We start from the raw sequence: 25,103 nt of genomic DNA, 5'->3' as shown, positions 1-25,103 counted from the left end.
CCCCTTTCCCCTGCCCGCCCCACTCCGGCGTGTCGCTGTGGAACGGGCCGGGCCCGGAACCCGGCGGCGGTGTGGAAGATGGATGCAGGGGAGGCCGGCCCGGGTGGCAGGGCGGGGAGCAGCGCCGACAGCCTGGCCGAGGAAGAGGAGGAGGAGGACGACGAGGGGGGTCCCGGCAGCGGGCGGTCCAGCCGCACCTCGTCGCTGGTGAGCGGGCTGCTCACCGAGCTGTACAGCGCCGCCGAGGCGGCCGCCCCTTCGGGCAGCGCCCGCTCGCGCGCCCTCCGTGAGCTGCAGCAGCGGCCGAGCCAGGTCAAGTACCTGCGGCTGAAAGGTACAGCCCGCCCCGCCTGCCCTGCCCTGCGCTGCCGGGGCTGGGAGCTGCCCCTGCCGCCTCGCTTTCCCTCTGTGCCTGCTCGGAAGTCCTGACCAAGGGTGCCCTCCGCTCGCTATAGCAGCCTTTCTGCATGGCCATGGCTCCCAGAAGCTTCCCGTGCGCTGTTAGCTGAGAGCTCCTTCAGACCAGGGCCTCCCGTGCTGTTCCTTCCTTCTTTGTTCCAGGTGCTGTAGGAGCAAAAATGGGGTCACCTGCTATTAGTTTCTGTGACAGATTGCACAAGCTTTTGTGTTTCTGCGAGTTCAGTGCTTTTCCTCACAGTAATGAATCAGTGACCAAGTTTCATTTCTTTCTTTTTTTTTTTCTTAGTCTAGCAGACATGCTAGGCATACGGTGTCATAAGAGGTAGTTGTTTTTTCAGGTCCTTTTAGTTCTAGTGAACCTAAACTAAACCAGTCAGTTGTAAGACTTATTTGTAGGTTGGCATGTCTTCCAGAAAAGAAATAAGTGTAATAAAAGGTGTAAATGCTGTAGTCAATTAACCAAAATCTAAATGAAATTTTCAAAGAATTCTCCTGAAAGCTAAGGAACCTCAACAGGGCATGTTTTTGAAGGAATAAGACTTGCAACTCCAAGTTGATCAGATGAAGAGGGCGGCACAAAGGCCTCTTGTCTCCTGATGTTTAATCATTCCTGCTTTTGATGAGGAGGAAAAAAAAAAAAGAGGTGAATAAATGCACCTGTTTTTCAGACCTGTGCAAACAGCTGTCTGCTTCCGTGTTTGGCTTCTTAGTGAGATGAGACACCATCTGATGTTACTAGGACGTAGCTCACGTTCTTCTGTGTGTCCTATAGCAACTTGGGACTCAAAAACCCCTTGCTTGTTGAGGAATATATTTTGTAGTATTTCAACTCATTACTTTTGCTGCAAAGTTAATTGTTTTTACAGGGACAACTAACTGGCATGAGTGAGAAAGAAGAAAACTCAGCTCACTGCTTGTGTGGTAACTGTAGAAGTCAATAGGAGTGCAAATTAATTTTTTTGCTCTCAAAATCCATGGATTTATTTTTAAATCCCCTTGCCTGGTACAAGTGATGGGGAGTTTCAGCTTAGCAGCAGGTGCTGAAACAGGGTAGTGTCTATAAAATACAGGTGTGGTTTACCACTGGTTCCGCTCCCCTTGCAGTCATACTTTGCTCTTCACTAGCCCATGATTGATGGTCATTTCAGCCTAATTTGTCCTTTTCTTTAAGCTCTCCAGAATTACTGAAAAAGTTTTGCCACATGAGCTGAGCCGTTTACCATCCCACTAATAGTAGGTTTTTCTGGGTGCATAAATATTTTTCTCATTAGATCAGGTTACCAAAGTATGGATTTCTTGCACTGATTTTCCTTCTAGCATCAGGGGAGCATGGTTGCATTGAAAGTGATAGGATTTGAAAACTTAGCTGCAGGGAGCACACCTCTGTGTAGATGCTGGTGACAAGCTGTGCCAGGCTATTGCAGGGGAGAGCTGAAGAGGTCAGCGTGTGATAGGCAAGATCCAGGATTTCACTGGTGGGGTGAGCCTCTGAGAACAGAGCAGAGGACGCAGAAAAATAAATGGACTTAAGATATCTCCCCAACAGCTCCCTCTTCTGGACCTGAAGCACGTCACATAGGGGGCAACAGGAATATCAGAAGTAAGCTGAGACATTTTGGTGAACTAAGAGGCGTCTGGTGACACTGTGACTGACCAGTGGAAATAGCTGAGGCCTGGACTGAAGCTGTCCAGTTGTGTCTTTGTGGAGATTCCCACTTTGCACTCATTCTGGACTTGAATTTGTAGCTTTGCAGGCAGCTTCTTGAATGTGTTCCTTTGTTACAAATGCACGTCTTCCCCATGCACAGGCAGCTTTCTGAAGATACTGTATTTAAAATTTACCCCCGGTTGCACTATTATTGGATATTCTGGCTACATCTGTCACAATTCTATGAATTTATAATAGCATAATTATTAAGATTCATATGCTGTGCAATAAATGGAAGTATTTTAGTTTAAAAGAAAATTAAAGACTTTGGCTCAGATCCTGAAAATATTTATAATTGGGAATTACCCCAGTCAGTAGAACTTGTAATTTATAGAAAGCTTGTATATAAATGTCCATGGGGCACGTCTCTTTGTATGTCAGCTACAATGGGCTGTTTGTAAGTGTTTTGGCCTGTACTGAAGTTGTTTTCTCTGTTTGTTGGCAGATGTTGATGAATTAACAACTATAAAGCAAGAACTGAATTACAGAATTTCTATTCAATCAGCAAAGTTGCTTCGTCTTCTGAAGCAGAAAGACAGGCTTGTACAAAAAGTCCAGAAGAATTGCGACATTGTTACAGCTTGTTTGCAGGCGGTTTCCCAGAAACGGTGTAAGTACTTTCTGTGTGCTAGTGTAAGTAGTTTATTTCATTAACATGGGCAGTATTTCATTCAAGCCTTCACACTTCATTTAAAGTCAGGAGGCCAGGCTGTGCTATTTCTTGGATATGACTGGCTCTTAGTGATGTCAGTGGCACCTGGAAACAGTCAAAGTTCAACTACCTCGGCTGGGTAAGCTGCCATAGCCTCAGCTGTGTGTAGTGCTGTGGCACCCTCACTGTAGGTTGTCTGCCAGGTTTTTTCAGCTTTAATTAAACAGACAACCTGAGCTGAATTTGTTTGGTGTGCTTGCTGTGTGGAGCTGTCTGCTTTCATATGTTATAAGGGAGATGCTAGAAATAGAAATTATTCTCACTGGCAGCTATAGACAGCATATGGAATTGTCTTCCCAGAGCATTGTTAATAGCGTGTAACTCATTTCTGTCAAGTTGATCAAAGACAAGGAGTATTAATAAAAACAAGCCTATTTCCCTCAAACCCCTTTATCAGTACCAGTGTTTTGGGAGGTTCTGCGAGAGTGCATGGGAAAGAGGAGAGAAGTTACTCTTTAATTGTTTAGCCTTTTTTTCCAGAACAGTGAAACCTTTTTATTTGACTTGGCAAAGTTGTCATCTTAAGATAGGCTGAAGTGCTTTCGATAGTTCCGCTAAAGTAAAACTGCATGTAATGTCATATGTAAAAATAAATAGGAATTATGCCTTTAGAAAGGACATGTGAAAATAACCTAATATTCCCTGTCTTATTTTTTTATTAACATGCAGCGTGACAGGTACAGAAATATTCAGGTACAGTAAATAAAGCATGGTCTTTTCATAAAAATGTCTGCAGAAGCTTTGAGATGCATGTAAAAATTTCGTTAAAAGAATTTTACTGTAGTGGCATGTGCTAATGTAGTTTAGTTAAGGGCTTGTCTGTTAATGTGAAACTTCACTTTTAAGCATTTAAAAGAGTTCTTTTGTTTTACTTAAACCTGGCACGCAAGTTCTTGCCTATCTTGTGCTGTGTAGTCATATTTCTTCTTCTCGAAAACTTTTTTTTATTAACATCAGCTTGATAACCAAGTCCTCAGTGCCATTAGCATGTAAGCATATACTGTAGTCTCCTGTTAAATGAGACTTCTTGAATTTTGTGTATGTTTCAAGTATTTAGAGGGTTTGACTGTAAGTTCTGGGGGTCTGAGCCTCATTTGTTAGGTAAAAAGATGTTACTGAAAGGGATGTGGATTTCATACTAAATATGAATGTGATTTTGCAAGTTTCAGGTACCATTTTACACTGAAATTAATGGGGCATTATGTTTATGGTGTGCTGGTAACGACTGAGATAGCTGAAGTAATGTATTTTATTGCCTAATATCCCTGCATATGCATGCAGGTTTTTTAAGACTGTGTAGATTTGCGTATTACATCTCTTTGAGTGATATATTTTAATTATTAAAATGGACATTTATATTAAAATATTTACCTAGTGGTTATTTTCAGCTTATATTTCTCAAAAACTGGATGCATGTGTTCCATGGCACCAAAAACTTAGTTTTTTCTTGCCTTAATGTCTAATTCAAAGCCACTGGGATGTGGTGAACAACTTCTGATAACTGCAGTTGCTTTGGAATAGATCAAGACTGTGTTTTTATTGCTCAGTGTAGATGTGCTAACATTCCTGCATTGTCTGTATAATAAGCTTTTGCTGTAGGATGTATAACTTGAAATTTCCTGGTAATCCTGCCTTTGAGGCAATGTTTGATAACAGCTGTCAAAAGGCCAGCACAACTGATCTTCTTCCCTCCAACTGTTTATTCTTGTCTTTGTACTATTTCCTGTGTAGCAGTAGGAACCCCTGTATTGGAATATAATGAGTCAAATTGGAGAGGTGATTGGGTAAACTAATTTCTTTTCTGTAGCAGTTCCCTGTTTCCAATTTCTTCAGGGTGTGGTGGAAGTGGCTGTACGGGAGAAGCGATTGCTTAGAGTAGCTTGAATATGTAATTACGTTCTAAAGTTTCTGCAAAACTTACGCTAACAGTGGAAAGATCTATTTTCTCATCTCTTAACCATAAAAAACCCCCCGAACATTTAATGTGATGGAACATTAAAAATTGCATACCTCCCCCTCTGCCTCAAAATGTAATTTTTCTCTTCACTAAAGCCCATGGAAACTAAATATTCTATAGACTGCCCTCTCACTTTTAAAAATTCAAAGCATTATTAATTTCCTGAAGTTTTCATTGTTCTAGGTTTTTCTGATGAAGGTAAATACTTGCAGCATAATGTTATGTGCTATAAAGTTTTATAATGTGCTTTCATGTTGAGCATTAACGGTATGACATTCTGTAGAAGTGACAAAATTTCTTGAAGTTGCATTATCATTAATTCTAATGTTTCAAAATACAAGTGATTCTTCACCTGATTTATATAGAGTTTCATGGTATGTTTATACTATTGTCACACTGGGAATTTTTTTCCCCCACATAGTGAAATCACTGTGTAGAGCTAGAACTCTAGTTTTCAATTAACCTTAAGTTCACATCCTTATGTTTGAGTGCTACCTTTAAGCAATCTGTACAGACCCATTGCAAACAATACTTTTTCATGAAGTTATGTCAGACCCTTTTTGAATACTGCTTGACAAATTAACTCTTAAGAGTAACTTCAGTTAGTTTGGAAATTACAGGGCTGATAAATTTGATTATTTTCTGATGAAATATCTATTGTGCTTTAGTCTGCTTTTACAGAGAGAAAAAAACCAGGTACTGTTTAAAAAACTGTATGCTTAAAACGGTGTTCAGTGTCCGAAAGTTCAGGGTCTGTGAGTTTTACAGCCCACAAAGGAAGGCATCCACTGCTCAGTCTTTGACCTCTGCTGGCTCTTGGTCTCTGCTGAGTGCACAGGAGAGGCCTGCCCCCATCCTCCCCCTGGCAGCTTTGGGAGCCCATATCTGACTTGCTTGTCCTTCAGACCCACCAATACCCAGCACAGGGCCTGCAGCATTTCAACCCCTGAGTGGATAGAGTAAATGTGGAGGAACAAGCAGTTGCCAGGAACAACTTCATAACTTATTGTGTTTCTCATTATGCTGTTGACCCTTGTCCCTGGTAGGTGATGTGCATTTTGCATACAAATAGGTATTACCACAGAAGATAAAATTCACTGCAGAGTGAAATGCATTTTGGTCAGATGCATGAATGGCTACGGCTCTGTTGAGGGAAGATAAATTGTTCTGCTGGATATGTGATAAAATCAGTACACTGTGCTGTATTTCTAGTTTGCAAGATATATGACTCACCAGTTCCATTTCAATAATAACTTTTTACCCAAATTTAAATAAAATACTCCAATGAAGAAAATCAGTAAGAGAGAAATCACAGTCATGGCCTCATGACAAACATGGCACATGTTTCTCTTACTCTTGTGATTTTGACTTATTTGGAGTAAGAAGATATAAGTTTGTTCTGGAGCATTGTGAACTATTTCAAGTCTGCCTTAAAAACTAAGCAGAGTGCTCTATGTACTTAATTATATCATTTGAGAAAAGCAGAATTCAGTAAAAAAATAAATTCAGGTTTTGCAGTTGCCATCTAAAGAATATGCAAAAGGCATCTCTGTCTTTTATCTCCCTGTATTTTATATAGTGCCAACTTGCCTACATTACTAAATATATTTTGACTGATTGAATTGCAAACCAGAAGTTCCTTGAATCACAAAATTTCCTTGCCTGTCATTTTAATTAAAACAAACAAACAAACAAACCCCAACAACCCAAACTAAAAACATGTATTATCTATAAATTATTCAGAATTAAAATAATCCAACTCAATTGTAACTCAGTCTGGCTGGAGGCAAGCAGGAATGCTTAAATATGATTCAATATAAAATAAACTGAAGCTATAGTAACAGAAAGTTAATTAATATTCTCTTGTATTTTTAATGAAGAAATAATTTTAGTAGAAGATTTCCAAAATATATCATTCATCATGTCATGAATTTGGTGCTGTATAGCTATGGTGCTATGTACCTATAATAACTTTAAATGGATTTCATGCCATGTTCAGAAAGACTCCTAGTATTGTCTGTTGTAATACTTGTTTAGAAACTATGATTAAAGTATTATTCTTCTGCTATTTCAGCATAGCGTCCTGTATAGATTTCTCTAAGATAACAATAAGCATTAGCTTTCTAGTTTTTCTTTTCCTCCTCCTGATTTGATTTAATGCAGAGCCAGTAGAGGGAGACAGAATATTTTATTTTGTGCAGGAATAGAGGTGTATCTCTGGTTTTCATAGGTTGATGGCTTTCATATCCTTTCCTTAAACATGAAGAGAAGTGCTTTACAAATGTAGTCAGGCAAGAATTGAATGAAAAGATTTAGCATCTGGCTGTCAAATAAATGTTATTCACAAAGGAAGTATTAGGTTCCGTATATGAAGTGGTTGAAAAACGGTGACAAATGGATTTTTAATTATAACTGAGGTCATTCATTCCCACGTGGTTGTGAATGTTATTTAGAAGCTCCTGTTTGAGTGAGCTGAATATTTTGGAGTCCATCTACAGAAATTTAGAAGGTTATGTTTATACTTATTAGCCCTGTTAGTGGTCTCTTTGAGTGCATCTTAATTGCATAGAAAACCAGCATGAACTGCACCATCTGGGCACAGATTGGTACCCTGCATGTCCTCGAGGGGTGGACAGTTTCCTGGTAGAAGATTGGACTATGAAGCCTCCTCAACTTCTGAGAATGAATTACTGTCTCTGTAGCATCAACTTTTCTCACAGGCTATGGAACTCAGAGGAAACTGGGAAAGCATTGCCTGCTGTTGTTTGGTTAGGAGAGAACTGTGCAAGGTCACCGTGATCACATGTCTCTGGAAAAGTGTAATTTAGATATGTTAAAGTACTCACATATCTAGATTAAACTTCTGTTTTCTATCTCATTCCCTTCCTCCATTTAGCTGCAGTCCTGCCACATCTGTGTCTTGTCCTATGTTTTTTTTCCCTTCCAAACTCTTTATTAGCTTTTCTTACTTGACTCAGTCTTTAAATATTGGACTTCTTGGCCCTGTTCCATTTTTTCCCATCCCTGTGTCTTGTCTACCCTGCAGTGCCTACCCAGATGACTCCCCAGTCTTGAATTTTCTTCACATTATTCCTTGGTTGTCTTCATGTGTTCTTCCTTGTCTTTTTTCTGCATGCACTAATTATCTACTCACACATTTTCTCCATCCCTCCTCTTCCCTCGGCATTTGTTACAAAACTAAGGCAGAAATTCACAAATTTTAGTTCGTAGGGTAAAAGTTTGGTTAAAGGTGTGAAAGCAACTTTAACACAATATACTGTGGGCACAGCTAATACTGATTTGATTGAATATGAACTTCACAAGGTTCTTGGAGGAGAGGAGAGTTTTTCACAATGAAAACAATCAGCCATTGAAATAACCTCCCCAGGGAAGTGTTGGATTCCTCAAAAAGGGATACTTTTAAGATTCGGCTGGACAAGATGCTGGGCCATCTTGTCTAGACCATGATTTTGCTGAGAAAGGTTGGACCAGATGATCCTTGAGGTCTCTTTCAACCTGGTATTCTGTGATTGATTTCGCTCTGGATCAGATGCCTCTTAACATGGGACAAGCACTTGTGTATATGTGTAGTGGGTTTCTGTGGCTGGGTTTTGGTTTTATTTATGTGTAATAATTCATGCAGATCAAATTTTGCCTGTGGCTTATCTGTCTTTTCTCACTCGTTTCCCAGTAATTTGATGTACTTTCACAGTTGTATAAATATGCTTTAACCTGGAACACCTCAATTTCTCTGGTTTAATTTTTTAATTTCTTTATGAGGAGTTGCATTACTCAATGAATGTTGCTACTATGGCAGTTTTGACCTACCCTTCTTCCCCTGAATCTCCACTGTTATAAATTAGGGGGCTATTTTTTAGCTCATATTTGCTTTTCATGTTCTTCACTTTAACATCTGAAATATATATTAAAGAGGAGGATGTTCTCTATTAAAAAATAAAAATATTAATGTCTGTGTGATTTCCAGTGTTGCATTTGCAATTAAAAGAGAGACTATCATACATGTGCTGTGCTGATCTCCAACTCTAATTTAGATTTCCAAGTGGCTGTGAAACAGGTCATTCATTTAGAAAATCATTTGTCATTTTCAAGGTGTTGATATAATAGATTTTAAATCTTACTCAGTAGCTCTGATGTTTGAAGGCAGATGAATCTGCTTCAGTAACTTTTTACAGCAAGAGCCATTTAATTGATCTATCAAAAGTGCATTCCTCTTTTGATGCAGTTAACATAGGAGGTTTAGTTCTTATGGAGTCTGATTTCACGTGAGTCATTCTCAAATGACTTAGTTGGCTGCATGTTTCAGTTCAGTAGCTTTCCTATTACCTCATGTGTATTCGTGTGCTTGGCTACATTACTAGCCTACCCTTTGTGGGTGCTAATGAATTTGATCCTTTAAATTGATGCTGTGGCTTTCTGAAATGCATGCTTAAGAAATGTTGTTTGTGGCTACTTCTTTTTTTTTCCTAATGAATTGTTGTTAATTTAGTTCTACCTGATCTTTTGTCCTTTGGAGTCTTCTGGTGGCGAAAGGGAAATGGAATGAAACATAATCATGAGCTTGAAAATGTCATAGTCATCTTGTTTGTTTAAACTGTGTCCAAAGATAGGCTGAATTTTCTTTATGGTCACTTGCCTACTTGTAGCAATACATGTGGAAATAAATAGAATATTGCTATTCATTTTTAGTTATTGCTGTTTTCATCAAACTATTAGTTGTGCTGCAGAGAGCAAAGGCTTTCTCTATTTCTTATGACTCCAGATGTGGAAGTGGTCTGAGCACTGGTTAGCAAGGATTTTCTGATCTGTTTTGTGTCCTGTGCTGGTTTGCAAAGAGTGAAGTTATGGACCAGTTAGAAAAGGAGAGAACCTGTATTCAGGAATGCTGAAGCTTGGCTCAGCGGGGATGGTAGCTATGTGCTTGGTCCATAAGATGCATTGGGCCACTGGGCAGGAGTTCTTTTGATCTGGGTGGTGAAGTTCACCTGCTGGTCCCTTGGAATGGGCTGTGCACAAGGACAAATGGCTCTAGAAGATTTTTTTTTTCCTGGAAAGAAAGGCTGGCTTGCTATCTAATTTGGTCATATCTCAACTGAAAAGTTTTTGTGGTCTGTGCCACTGTAGAATATCAGATTAAAAAGATGTCAAGAACTAAGTGATTAGACCCTTACAGAACCTGGAATCCTTACTCTGAGGGAAATTTTGCTTTAAGGATACAACAACTAAAATATCTTATTCCAGCATGAAATAAAACACCCACTCACAAAAGTCAATTGCTTATGAAGCAAAATTCTGAAAGCTTATATTTAGAACCAACATGCTTTGTTCAGATGCCTTTTTCATTTCATGTTAGGTAATGAGCCATTTTCAACTTAGGTGATAAAATGTTTAATCCTAAAAAGAGTCAAAATTATGCTTTTAGCATTTGAAAATATGTTTTAATCAAAGATGACAATTTGCTGAAAAGGACTTAGCTTTCCACAAGCTGTTATTTTATGGCAGAGCTTTCCATTAAAGTGGTTCCAACCAACTTTGTTACAGAGATCTTCCTGGGATTGTGCAGCCAGCCATCTCTGCAGCTCACTCCCTGACTGCTCAGCACTGGGATTGCCAGGCTGATTATGGAGCTGAGGACCCCACATGCATTCCTAAGCCATATATTTTCCTTCTGAGTCTTTAGGGATTATATGAATCCTTACTTTTTTGTGTCATGTACTTTCCTAACTTCTTTGTTCCTAACTCTCACCACTGAAATGTTTTACCTTCATGAAAAATACCTCCTGGCTCCCCCAGAACAAGTGTCATATTCCATCATTGACTAAAATTTGAACGGTTCTTGAAAATGGTTTTTATTATGGGCTCCTTTGGCTACATTCTTCAGGATTTAACTAAGCTAACTGTCCTGGTGGCTGCTTCAGCTGGTGTCAGGAGCCAGAGATAGGATTGCCTTTGCTACAAACCCTGGGAGTCTGTTCAGGATCTAGGTGCTTACAGTATCAGCATGGGGGGTATAAGACTATACCTGACTGACGCTTTTTTTCTTCTAAGTATCATTCCACTGCTGCCATTAATAGGAAATTGTCTGCATTGGAGTTGGGGTCACTGCTGCTGGTAAATTCCTGGAGACAGTGTGGAGCCTGCTGACTAAGAGACCATTATGTCCTTGAGGAATGTGCTGCCTCCTGGCTCACTGCTGCTGTTCCTTTTCCAGTCCAGTAAGCCACTGTGTCTGGAGAGGTGAGATTTTCATGGGAAAGGTGTTTGGGACTAGTTGGAAGCTGAGCAAATGAGCATCTGACCTCAGGCACTTGCCTCTGACAGGAGAGAGCTTTCAGTTACCTGTTCACTTCTGCCCATTGAGCATCAAACTTGGCCCCAAACGTGCCTCACACAGAAGCAAGTGGATGTTGATTGCAGTGACTTACTGTTTGGGACATACCAGCCCTTCACCCAAAGGAGCCTGGTGAGATCTGGGAGACACTGGTCAAACAGCTGTGGTGTCCCACTTCTGTATAAGCTTGTGGGCCCTGTGAAATGGAGAGCTATAACCCTGCATCCTTCCATCTCGCCCCACGTTGAATGCTTGTCCTGGGAAATGGCAGACATCTGGGGTGAGGGCGAAGTGGGGCTAAATTGACCCATCTGAAGTGTGTTGTGTAGGTGTGTTCTATAGCTGGCCCCAGCTGCTAGGGTGAAGGGGCACCCTGTGACAGTCACCTGAGGTGGTGAGAGAATCAATCACTGCTTACCTAACTACAACTAGTTTTATTTCTTCCCTCCCTCCCTAATAAATAGTTCAGCAGTATTTTTTAATAATGTAGAAACTTGATGGAATAGTAATAGCTGAATGTGGTTACAATATAAAAAATTATTCTTGCAGAACAAATATTTCATTGTGTGCAGAACAAATATTTCATTGCTTATCATGGAACCAAACAGTAAATTCAGTAAATCGTGCTGTAAGCACTAGGCTGGCTGCTGAATCTAGGCCTAGTTTGCAGCATAAAATGCAGATTCTTCAATATAAGGATGTATAGATTGCAGAGTCACTATTAAATTCTTGTTCTGCAACATTTGGTATAGGATGTTGCAACTACTCTTGGTCAGTGTGCTAGCAGCTGTGACAACAGTGAAATTGGTTGAGTTAGTGCTACACCCGAGATTGTGTTTGTTTTGGGTATGCATACAACTTGGACATTGACTGCTTAACTTCTTTTCTGTATTCTTCTGTGTGACAGTAATCCTGTCACTGTTGCAAAGTCATAGCTAACTTTACAGGATTAGTTTTGTAATTAATGAAGAGTTTTGAGTTCACTGAATTACGCTTCTCACAACAGCTGTGCCATGAGAAGTTGATGTATTGGGACAGTACTTGTTACATAAAATGCTCCCTTAGTATTAGAAACAGGAATTAATGTGATAGATTATTGTGCGTGGGGCTTTTTGTATTACTTATCAAGTACTATTTGTAGTACTTATATACTAATATGCCTGTATTAGTAGTTCTCAAAGTAGTTCTCAAAACAGTGATGTCTTATTTCTGTAGTACTGCGGTAACTTTGGAAGGTGGGATTTGATTAGCTCAAACTGAAGAGGCATGCAGTCATCTGGAGCGAGGATGCTGCTGTTTGCTGACAACAGCCAGAACAGCCTGTTCTCTGTCTACAGTCCCTGTCAGTCAGTCATGACATCAGAATTAACTGTCAGGCACTGCTGTGGATATCTGATCAGTGGTAAAGTTTGGTTAGTCTTTTATAAAAGACTTTTTATATAGTCACCCAGGGATTATTATGGTTAAATGAGAGGAGGTGCCAATTTCCACATAGGTTCAGGAACAGTGTGAAACAGCTCACCATCCTGCAGCCCAGCATGTCTGTCTGGGCAGGGTGAGTGTTGGCTATGGAGGGAGGAGTGGGGTGCAGGGCCCCCACTGAGCAAAGGGCTCAGCCTGAAAAGTGCTTGTGTGCTTTGCTGGGAGGCGTTGTCAGCATCCACAGTATAACCTAGGAGTTCATTTTGTTAACTGGGAATTTGTGAGGAAGCTGGCTGCACAACCAGTGGTGCCAAAGGCCACGTGGGACGGAGAGTTGCGCGAGAAGTGCGCCCGAGTGTATTCATATTTCACAGATCTTCAGACACTTTTGAACTGACGTAGATCCTGCTCCAGTTCCTACAGGTAGTGAAAAGCCATGGCATCTGTGGCAAATGTTGGACAATCAGGATGTTAAGATTGCTCTTGTGTATAAGCTCGCAGCAAGGGTTGCTGTGTGAGCTCCATAACTACAATACCATGTCATTGCAGTCTTTAATCTCCCTCTGACAAACATTTGGATGTAGAAACAGCCTGAGAGAAAAAGTTGTGTGATTAGATTGTATGCATAGTCTTTGACACTTGCCTAGCTTAGCACTACTTCCTCTTTTATTCTACTGGGCATTACACTTCAGTACAAGTAACTGCACTGTTCTTTTTCCCACTGAAACAACCTTTTTTCTGTTTTTTTTTTCTCTTAAACCATTGTGAACTTGTAGGAGGGTTAATGGGGCTTCACTGAAAATACCCAACAGGGTACATGGCCTTTAAGTAACACAGATGCATTTCATCTCCAAGTGGCACATGCTAAACATTCTTTGGTGAGTTAGTCTTTGAAGAGAAGATTTCCTGAGTACTAAAGATCAAATGGAGGATAACAGCTGCCTGGAATAATTAGTGCTAGGAACAGACTGATTTATGGAGCATCAGGCAGTACCAGCAGCTATGTTTCTGCAGCTTTGTGAGATAAGCTTGACATTTAAAAACAAGGTGCTAGAAAAATGGACTGTGAACTTGGTCTATTTGGATCAATAGTCCTGCTTATAGTTAAGTGCTGGAGCATCTCTGGAGGAAGAGTTAAATGAGAACCTCAGATTTTAAAATGCTTTTCTGCTTGAAGCTGTTAATAACCTGAATGTGACTTACTGAGCAGTAAATGAGTGCTCTTCATATATCCTTGGAATTTGCCAAGGAAGTCAAGTCTATGTTCCATCTCCATGTTACATCATCTTACTTACAAACCTATAATTTGTATCTTATTTCTTAGTAAAAATTGGAAACTTCTTGCTATGTTTTGCCAACAGTGAGACGGCCTCTAAATTTATTTCTCTATAAATTACCTTCCTAAAATCACAGCAACCTGGTACTGATCAGTGTTTTCCCTGCCATCCATACAATACATATGGCCAAACTACAGAGCATGAACAGTTTTTGGTTCTTGGGTTGGATTGATAGCTAGCTAACTTTTTAATGTGGTCTGGGTTTTTTTGTGTATGGTTTTGGTTGTTTGGTTTTTTTATGTTGTCCTCCCCTCCCCCCCCATGTGCTGGTTTAAAGGTAAACTGGCAGGGGAAATGAACCCAACTCAAAAGAGATTATAAGTCAGAATAACAATTTAATAAAAATAATACAATAAATACAATTACACAGACAAACAATTGGTTTTAACCCACAAAACCCATATGTATAACCCAGCACCCTGGGGGATGAACAGAGTGGTGTTTGTTGGGCCCCCCTTCCCGTGCTGAGCCCCACGTGGTCCCCCTGAGTCCAAAAGTAAAAGGAGAGGGAAAACCTGTTGGTGAGAGTGGTGATTGCAGTCTGGTCGGGAGTCGTGACTGCAGTCCGGATGGGAGTGGGAGTCGCAGTCCAGTCAAGATGGTCTCAGTGTGGTTGAGAGTGGTGGTCGCAGTCCAGTCCAAGTTCCAGTCCTTCTTTGGATCCCACAGGTGGTACAGAAGTCCCAAGACTCCAAGATTATATATCCTCAGCTTCAGGCAGGAATGCCCAGTACCTCCCTCAGAGCGGGGAGTTCCACAATGAGTGTGAGGACAGGAACATCCTCCTGTCTCACAGGCCTCTTAACACCCAGCTTATAGCCTGAGGGGTCAGGTGTGCTCTGGGCAGCTGCTGTAAGTGGTCTATTGATAACAGTTCTGGGAAATGGCATGGAAGGGTGTAGAATACACAGTTTTGGGTTACACCTACTCAGTGATGAGCTGGTCCCAGCTGTTCTAACTAGGACACCCCAGTATGTTACTGCCAAGTTCTTGTCTTGTCCAGCATTCATTGGCAGTAATAGGTACTGGGCCTTAGGTCCTGAAGGAAAAATAATTATACAGTGGCGCTAAAGGAAGTGAGAGTGGGGGAGTAATCAATGTACATAGCTGATATATTTTTAAAACATATACTAATATGAATAATTGAATATTACTAACATTTATAGTAATGTCTAGAGAGGTCCAGTGAGGTCAGGAACCTGTTGAGCTGGACAAACTGGACATCATTGGGCAAACACATGGTACAAGGCTCTTTGAAAAACATAACAGGACAAGACCACTTGAAGGCTGGTAGGAGAAGCACATAGTCAGAGAAGTGAAGCGAGTCTTCCAAAGATACGCAGTAGTAAATAAACGAACAGAGCTTTGCTGTTAGCAAACTCGTGCTTGTATGGTGTTGTACATGCTCAAAATCAATTTTAATGGCTCAAGGCTTCAGTACTAAATGAGCCTTTGATTAATCCTAAATACATATCCAGTTCCATAAACTTGTCTTGTAAGAGTGGGTTATGAACTGAAATGTTGTCATTTAACTGTTGAGTATAAAAGCTTGGAGTAGTAATGTTCTTGGAACTGATAACTATTTTTGCCTCTTCATCTCACAAATTTCAGCAAAAAAACCATCTGTGTCAAACTTGCTTAAATGACCAATGTATGTACTTTTTTCAGGAAGAAGAGGTGGTAGTTTGAAGTTCTTTTTCTTTGTTAGTTGCTTCTGTTTCCAAGATATGGAAACAGAGACCTCTCTAGACATTACTATAAATATTAGCAATATTCATTAATAATTTTTCTGACTTTTGCAATTACTCTTTAATCTAAAATCTTTCAAAGTGTTCAGTCTCTGAACAAATCTTGTCTTGGGGACATAGGATTGTTTTGTTTTCTTTCATTATGTTGGGGGGATTAGAATCTTGCTGTTTCTGAAATAGCAGTTCAGATCAATGAAGCTGGCAATTCACACTGTAAAATTCATTTGCTATACTAGGTGCTAAGCAAATAATCAGATTCTAATAAAGGAAGAGCAGTTCAGTTTTAGAGCTGGGAACCTGCAATGACCTTCATTTTTCTGCAACTATTATCTTAACATAACTACAAATCAAACCTGTCAGAATTCTTTTTTCATGTATTGGGTTAGATTTTCTGCTGACTTGGTGATTTATTTTTTTGCATTACAATATAGCATTTAAGCTAGATTCTGGGGTGTGAATACTGGCCAGGATATGCATTTACTTCATATTGTTTAACAAGGCTAAGGAACAGTTCTTAATTTTTATAATCATACTTTTCAATTTTTTTTTTATATAAGCCTATTCAACAATTTTTTTTCTTACTATTTTGGTAAGGAACATATTATTTTTAATTCTCTGCTTTGGTAGAGTCAAATAATTTCTCTGACAAAAAGAAGGTAATTTGCTCTTTGAGACTTCAAATCATTGCTTTGTATTTAATTTAAAAAGTGTTTTCTCTATATTTTATCGATCGTGTAAGTATTGCTGCGACTTTTGTTCCAGTTGGTAACTCTAGACTTTATGCTACTGGTTACTGCAGCAGTTAAAATACATTGTTACTTTTACCTTGTTCATGAGATGCAACTATCAGCTTAATGTAGCTGCATATGATCTGCTTTACTGTTATAGCTGGCACATGAAGGCAGTAAGTAAAATAAGTTGATTCTCTCCCTCCTTTTACTTTCTTTATCAGAACAATACAGAACACTGCTCCTCAAGTGGAAATTATAACTTTAGAGTTTATTTATGCATTTGAAGCAAAGTGGAAAAAGATTGTAAGAAAACTAAATGCTGTTGTTGAATTGCACACACACCCAATTTCACCACGTGGAAAGATCTATCCACTTACTTGTCTATAATTTTTCTCTGATTAAGAGCTTATTGGGAGCATTTGGGACATAGAAAGCTTCTGAAGTTCTTTTTTGTTAGGTGTCCTTTTGTCCTTTTGGAAGACAACATACAAAGAATTAAACACAGAGGTGAACTTCAGTGTTTGATTAATCACAGGTGTTCACGAGTGCTTGTGACTATGCTTTCTTTATTATCATTTTAGATCTATTCTATGTCTTCCTCTCATTGCTTTAATATCCAGAACTCTTCACAACCTACTTTTCTCTCTTGTCCCATCCTTATAATTTCTTACTTAGTATTCAAGGTTAGCTTGTGCCTCCTACCTCCACCCCACATGTTTTAAAACAAGTACCTTCTCAATTTCCCCCCATGTTGGCATTTTCTTATAGATGTTTAACCATGTTAAACATGCTAATGATTAAAACCTAATCTCTCAGCCTTCTTATTGACCTTATGCCTTCACGGTGTCCCCTGGTACTCAACTTTGCCATAAGTCTACAGAAACAATTGCGGCTCTTTTGTTAAGACTATTGCCCACCATGTTTTTCAATATCATCTGGCTGTCTAACTGTGCTCCTCTATAAGCTAATGTGTTTTCTTTTCGCTTATTTACTTTCTTTTAAAGCAGGCGGTCCGCTTTTCTGCTGCGCTTTTCTGATGTGCGTTGCAATACTGCTGCAGCCCAAAATTAGGATTCATGGGCACTGCAGTGAGCACAGATAGCTTTTATGGAATATCAGGCATACTCAATTGTATAAGTTTGTTGTCCTCTATTATTTGCATAATAAAGTGAACTTACTTCTGTCTTGTGATCAAGCAAAATTATATTTAATCCCCTTTTTGTTTCCCTCATGGATAGTTCTGCGTTAAATCTCTGCCTTGTCCTTTCCATGCAGCTGTTGAACCTTACATTAAGGTAAAGATTTCCACATCACATCTGTTTTGTAATGTCAGTAGGGGGTTTTCTGGTTGTTGTTTTTCCCTGAAATATTTGAGGTGCCTGTGCTCTGTGGTGCACGATGTTTAAAAAACATGAGTCAGTTTCTACTTTTCAGAAAGTTTTTCAATTCTTTCCTTTTAAGCTCTGGGAACAGCCAATTCTCAGTGATGGGCCTAGAGTGAAATAGGCCACCCTTTCTTATTACCCAGCACATTGACACGGTTTGCTGTTACTTGTGTGCTCATGCTTACTGAATTATCAGCAATTTTAATTCTTCTATCCTTAGAACCAGTTTGACATAGGAACTCCAGATACTACAGAATACTAGCTGATTAGTTGTGTGGCGATGAGAGTTGGTGGCATAGGAGAGTTAATAATTTGTGATGTAAAGCATTTGAATATTAACATATTCAGTGTTAGGTTGATGTGATTATCTTGTAGACAGGTTTAAGACAAGCTTCTGTCTTACTGCTGAGTGATTTTCTAAAGAACTCAGGAAAATAGGGGCTTTGTGCTCTACTGGATTTAGCATAGGTCTGGGAGATGGGTTCATGCAGTTCTGCTGTTGCTGCCCTTAGACCTGGTACTGTAACAGATGTCAAGTCTTTCTGCACCTCCTTCATTAATTTAAATAGTTATATAACTGCAAATGGAGAGGGGTTATGGGCAGGTTCACGGGGTTACAGGTATGTGTGTACTTCTCTTTTGGCAACCTGCAGTGCTTTTGAGGGCTTTCATATTTTCACCTACGTGATCCAATTGCATAAGCATCTTGTGCAACTGTGAACAACCAGTGGATCAAGGGACTGCAGATGGCCTTACCTGCACTGATTTACTGCCTACAAATGTGGTGCCTCCCTAGACTGGAAACTGGTCATCACAGGTCCACCCCATTGTGCTGTAAACTGCCAGAAACTGCTTTCACAACTGATTAATGGATGTATTATATTTTCAAATGTTTTCACTAATGCTGGAAAATTTTGACATACTTCTCAGGGCATATCTGCCAAAAATTTCAAGAAGGGATATGACTATGAACATTATTAAACTTGTAAATACACTTACTAGTTGTAACTGTCCATCACTCCCGAAGGATAAATTACAACGTGCACTTGTGGGCCAGTGATGCTGGGGTCAAGGAGACCTGGCTCTATGGAGGGGACTTTCTTTTCTCGTCAGTCCTGTCCTAGTGTATGCACGTGTGTAGTACAAAAGGCAGGAGTGGATAGTATGTATGGGAGGAAGGGCTGAGAATTAGAAAAAAACCAAATCAGACCACCGCAACCAAAGATCATAACAAAGAATCTTGAGTATGAAGTTGTCTTGGCTGAATCCTGATTAAGATAAGCTGAAGGATAGTGCATATACAGTAGTGAGCTTTTTACAGGAGTTACAGTCTTGTAGATTAATTTCCTGTTAAAAGATATATACTATAGTGAGCAGCACTATTGTAATGATGGTCTCTGGATCAGTCCTTAATAGATATGGCTAAACAACGTGCAAGCAATATTCTTTTTCAGATATCTTAGCTATAAACAAAGCCCCATGGCCAGAGATCACTCTGTAGTGAGAGAATTCCCTGGATCCTCTGTCTTACACTCTCCAAGAACAAGTGGGCTGTTTTAGGGCTTCCTTCAAAAGAAGGCTCTGTTAAAGAGTAATTATTGTGCCACAGTTTTTGAAGGGGGAAGTAAGTAAGGAGGTTATGTGCCTGAAGTCTAAAGGAAGAGGAAACATTTGACTAGCTGCACTCTTCCTGAGGCTAAATCATGTAAATTTTAGCTCTCTGTTTCTGGAAATCACAGATGCTATTTCCTGTCCATTGTGTAGCTTAAATTTGCACTGAATGTCTTTGTAGGCAAGGATTGGCTCTGCGCTTTTTGTCTCTGATATCTAGTATAGGACAAGTGAGGTCCTGACCTTTTTTGTGACATTTTATATACAAAGTGATACAAATGATGACTAACGCAATGGAAAAGTTTAAAATATTAATGCTGTGTTGATGAGACTGTAGCTTGCCAACAATTTGTACCATTTTCACGATTCCTACTTGTTGAAAGTGCATAGAATTAACCTTCTCTAGGCACAAGTACAGTAGCAAAACTTCATTTTTTTAATTGGTTCTGGAACCATCCTCTGTGCAGTAAAGACAACCCTGGATTACTTGTCTGACAGCAGTAACCAGATTGGTGGCAGAACAGAACCTGTTAGTCCAAAGTCCCATTTCTCCTTCTGTATAACACAAATCCGTCCAGTCTTACTGATGGGCTCCCTTGTCAGGTGCTCATGCTGTGGATATGCAAAACAGTGCTACAGACTCTGTGCTTGGCGGTTGACACAATAGCTACAGGCAGGTGATGGATCACAGCACCCACTCACCTGCACTGTCTAAGGTAGCATATGAGTACCACAGCCTGCAGACAAAGAAGTACTGGCAGTGCAGGAGGGCGTGCTCTGCTTGCAGGCTGAAGTGGGAGGTGTGCTGGGCTGTGCCACCTCACAGACTTTTGTGGTCAAGGGACACGTGCTGTAGCATCTCTGTAGTGCCTCTGCCCCTGCAGTGTCAAAAACCCAACAAGCCAGAGACCTCTTTTCAAGCTGTCAGAGGTGACTCCATCTTGTGCGTTGGAGGACTGTGAAACTCCAAATGGGTCGTACTTGTTTTTAGGCCTCTAGGATCAAGCAGAAGGAAGCAGGGCTGGTTTTGACAGAGGGGATATTTATTAATAGAAAACAGAATTGGGTAAGATAGGAATCTTGTGCTCCAGTGGTGAAGATGGTTTAATGGGCTAAATGTATTTAAAATAGTTTTGCCTCCTGGGAGAATCTTAAATTGCCTTACCCTTTCTTCCTTCCAACATGAACATATTTCATTCCACGTGTTTTCTCTTGTACATTACAATTTGCAAGTGAAATCCTTTTTTTCTTTTGAGCTCATGATGAACTACACTACACATCAGAAAATGTGTTGGCTGGATTTAAAATGTCTTTATTTGCTAACTCTGTAGAGCTATTTGAAACCCAGTGGTAATGGGGTCACATTTTCTGGGTACATTTTTTGGGCTCTTAAAGGTAGCGTATGAGGCTATGATTTGGTCAATATAACAGGTTTTCCCTTGTGGTTACAATACGTTTTCCCCCTTCATCCTATTGATAGATATTTCTTCCTGATATTTGCTGTATTGGCAGCTGCTGTAGTGATGCTGCCTAAGCGTAATTTCTAAAATGTGTTTGGACGAAACATATTACAATATTATCAGACCATATATTTACTATAATGTATTTTTTCATGGGTACATGTTGCTTTAAGCATTTTTGCCAACATACATGTCCAGAAGTGTGGCAAACAAGCTTTTTGTCCCCAGATTTTGACTGTTTTACTGGGATGTTGTGATGCAAATCAGAATTAAGGGAGATCTGTATGCTTTTTTGTGAAATGAAGGGGAGGATGTGGACTTAATGAAATACAGTCACCCAGCTAAAAAAAGGTCTTACCATTTTTAGTCTTGATTACAGTAGTCTTCTTAGCACACATCAGAAGAGAAGCAGTAAACTATGGCTTCCACTAATCCTGGGGTTGGTATTAAAGCTCCATGCAAACAGATATGTTCTTTAAAAGCAAGATTGATCTGTGGCCCCATTTCTGCTACTGTTCCTGTCACTGCCCCATCTGTTTGTGCTCATTCTCCCTTTCTAGCTGCCTCTGCTTTACCTTGTTGTCCCAGTGAAGACAGAAGAGGGCTGAGGAATGGAGAGGTTTAAAGTACATGGAGTTTGTAAAATCCTGGCAGTGATCATAGGACTGACCACCATAAGGTTGATTGTAAGAAAGGAACAAGTTATACATACGAACTAATATTTCTTAAGTTCTCTGGCTTTAAAATGGCATGGGTAGCAGATGGTGGTAAGACTGCAAAGAGGTACTAAATGAGGAGGTAAGGTTTTTCAGAAAGTGACTCTATTGTGTGGGAGGGAATACATGAACTACCGGGCGGGGGGAGAAACAAAGTCTTGGGTTGATTATTACGAAATACTGGAGCTGAAATATCTTGCTTAGCCAAATGCTTTGATATTTTTTTTTCCCCCTCAAAATCTTTTCTGAATGTCATCTGTCTTGTCAGTAACTGCAGGTGAGGACTTGTGGATGTGAGAAGACTTCTGTGCATTGGCGTATCAAACTAGATTCGTGATGGCAAACATGTCTTGCCAAAGGCAAATTAGAGGCTTTGACTGATCAGTGGTTAAAATCCAGTGCCATCCACTTTTCTAGAAACTAGGCTCTAGCCCTTAAGATATGTATATGTATGCTTAATGGAAGGGTTATCCCTGTCTCTAAAATCCATCTGTGCTAATGATCCAGTGAGTCATCAAACCCATTAGTATGGTTTGGCTTCTTCATTTTGTCTCCTGAAGTTCAATTTTGCATTTTTTTTCTTCAATGTTGTGTTTATTGGCTGGCATGCAGGAAAGCTCCTTAATGGTATGCTGGTAGACTTGGAAGTATCCATGTCCCGAGTCACAGAATGATTGTCCTGATTGTTTCCAGTATTCTTATAGCAACAAGATGACAAGTAGGAGAAATACCAGTAATGGGGATACCTAATTCTCATTTTGAGAGCTGATTATCCTTATTGGTTAAATATTGATGTCTTAGAGCTGATTGGTAATTGTTTAAAAATTGAAGGTAACGTATGATTATGTTCAGTTTAGTGTGATGACTGATTCTCACTGTATGGATAAGGAGTGGTTTCTGAAACTTTGGCTATGGCTCCTGAGACTTTGGGCCATGGCATGTGGTGTTGAGTTAGTCAGTCTTGAAATGATCCAAGAATGATATGGCGCTATTTGTGGATGGTGCTCAAGCAAGGGAAGAATAATATTAGAGACATAATATGGCTATTTCTGTATTTAAATGTTGCCGGTACAGTCCTGTTGGTCCATTCAGTACACCTAGGGAGACTAATTGATTTAAAATTTGATGCTTTAACTACTAAATCATCATCTCCAGCTGGCACTGAAAGAAAGTGATTTGCATATCTACATCAGCAGGGAAGTGTCACCTTTGATAAAAAAAGAACCACCGACACACAGACTTAATTATCTATTCAGAGTGCAAGCTAGCAGCTGAAATGTAGTGACTTTTCTCCAAAACTGAAACAGATATTTAAAGAGTCGTGATCAAAATCATGCTTCTCTGAAAACGTAACAGTGACTTCTAAAGATAGCTATAACTGATCTTAAAAAAGGCTTGGTTCTGTGTTTTATATTGTGTATCTTTTATGTAATTGGCTTCACTGCTTATCTGTTGCCAGTTTTCTCCTCTCTATAATGCGATTGAGTAAAACATCTTTTTAAGAAAGGAGCAAATTGTTTCAAAGCTACAGTCATTGGAAGGTAGACTCATACTTCTGGTAGTTTGGTCTTTCAGCCTGACTAATGTGGTGTGATAAATCTGCTCTCCTTCCACAGAAACACTGCATGGTTTAGGTTGTAAAAGCTGTGATTATTTCAAATGTTCTTCCTTCTTGTCAATCGAACCACTAGTTTGAAATTCTGTATTAAACCCTTTTAAGATGCTGTTAGACCAAAATGCATCTAATAAAGTGCTGTTGAATAGCTTCTTTTAACTATTTAGTGCATGGCACATCATTGCTTGTAAGTGCAGTTGCAATTTAGATTCATAGAAAAGGCTGTTATTTTAGCTGAGAATGTCCAAAGGCTCTGTGCTGGAGAGTCAGAAACAGATACTGCACAGCCCACTTGCTTGTGCTGCTGCTGAGGCTGTCCATAAGCAGCTCTGGCTGCAGGACCTGATCCAGCTTGCCCTGGCATTGAGATGCTGTTATATTCTTCACTCTCCCCCCGTTCCATGGTCTGGTAGTGCTTGTGGTATTCCTTCCCAGGACAGCTTTTTGAAAGGGGCAGCAGGACTATCTATATGTGTCCAGCTGTAGCCCAGAGAACTACACGAGAAGACTCTTTGGTGGATATTTAGCTAATTTCAATCTCTGGAGAAATTTCAGCATTGCCGCCTGTTAACAAGCGTCAAGTGAGCTGTGTCCGTATTGCTGTCGAGTGTCTCCATGCAGCCTGGGGGGCTGTGCAGCTGTCCTGCAGCCCTTTGCCAGCGCTGAGCCCCACCACCGCCGCCGGGGCTCCCTTGATTTCTAACCAGAGCTCTGTTTCCCTTTGCCCGCTGCATCCCAGGTGGTGCTGGAGGAGGAGAGGCTGCTGCTTTACTCAGGCAGTGATGCTACGATTGTGGGCGGGAACAGCTTTTTTTTTTTTCTTTCCCCTTTTTTCCTTTCTCCTCTCCTTGTCCTCCCTCTTCTCTCCCGCACTTGGACTTCGCTGTCTGCAGTGCAGATCCTCGCCTGCCATGCCCCCGGCCCCGCCGGCCTAGGGCGAGCCCCCGGGCACCATGCGGCAGGACAGGCTGACGGGCTCGCTGCGGCGCGGGGGGCGATGCCTGAAGCGGCAGAGCTCGGGCGGCGGCGTGGGCACCATCCTCAGCAACGTGCTTCAAGAGAAGCGCAGCTGCATCTCCCGGAACCGCCGCGCGGCCTGCTTGTGCACCTTGGAGCCGTGTTACCCGCGCGGCCGGGCGCACGGCAGCGGCTGCCCCCCGCTAAGCGGCTTAGCGGGGCGGGAGAGCGGCCGGGGGCCGCCCGGAGGCGGCGTGGAGAGGAGGCGGCGGCCGGAGGGCGATGCGGGCTGCGAGGTAGGCGCGGCGGGGCGGGGGCCAGCGCCCGGGTGCAGCCCCGGCCGGGCAGGTTGCGGCGCGCCCCGGCGGGGCCGGCCGCGTGGGCGCCGCGGTCCCGCGGCCTGGGGCCGCGGGGTGCGCGGAGCGCGGACTCCGGGGCCTGGCGAGGGGTGGCCCGGGCTGGGAGCGGCGGAGCCACCGCGGCGGGTGCGGGAGGCCCGGCGGAGGGCCGGAGGCGGCCGGCCCTGCAGGGGGGGCCCAGCGCCGGGGGCTCATCCCGCCCGGCCGGCGGATCCTGGATCCGCTCTCCAGCTCTCCCATTCCTTTCCCTGCTCCTCCCGCCCGGCGTCGCCGCCTCGCAGCGCTTTTGTGTCGTTTCTCCCTGCTGCCTCCCTCCCTTCTCTTCTCCCCCGGGCTCGGTGCCGCAGCTTTCCGCCAGCCTCTCCCCGTGGTCCCCCTCAGTCTCCCCAGATAAACCTACTAACTCCTGACCTGCCGAAGAGCCCTCCTCCCACCCAGCCTTTGTCTACTGTAGGGTATTGTCTAAATTCGCAACCGTGCCTTTCCCAAGGGAAGGGCATCAGCTGTGCGGCTATTTTTCTGGATCTTGCTTCAGCACTAAAATCTTTTAAGAACCAGGTGGTCAGCCAACAAAGTATATTTGCTCCAGAGAGGTGGGCTCTCAACAGAAGCATTG

The 25,103-nt window shown here is 41.4% G+C and overlaps 1 protein-coding gene across 6 annotated transcripts in view; it reads left to right on the top strand.

Moving 5' to 3' along the window:
• Positions 1-20: 20 nt before the first annotated feature.
• The window catches only part of TBC1D30 (TBC1 domain family member 30), a 52,220-nt gene continuing 27,137 nt past the window's right edge, over positions 21-25,103 (top strand). For 3 of the 6 annotated variants that reach the window (XM_025895971.2, XM_018080716.3, XM_025895970.2), the window contains exons 1-2: positions 21-334; positions 2,574-2,738. In XM_025895971.2, coding sequence (XP_025751756.1) covers positions 79-334; positions 2,574-2,738 — 421 coding nt within the window. In that variant the 5' untranslated portion in view covers positions 21-78. Of the gene's footprint in view, positions 335-2,573; positions 2,739-23,985; positions 24,291-25,103 lie in introns of those variants that run through there. The other 3 variants (XM_029963371.1, XM_029963370.1, XM_025895973.2) reach the window with 2 other exon arrangements.

The sequence above is a fragment of the Manacus vitellinus genome, unplaced genomic scaffold (assembly GCF_001715985.3).
Source record: "Manacus vitellinus isolate BGI_N305 unplaced genomic scaffold, ASM171598v3 scaffold_5_pilon, whole genome shotgun sequence".
Lineage (NCBI taxonomy): Eukaryota > Metazoa > Chordata > Aves > Passeriformes > Pipridae > Manacus > Manacus vitellinus.
This window is presented reverse-complemented; position numbering and strand designations above follow the sequence as displayed.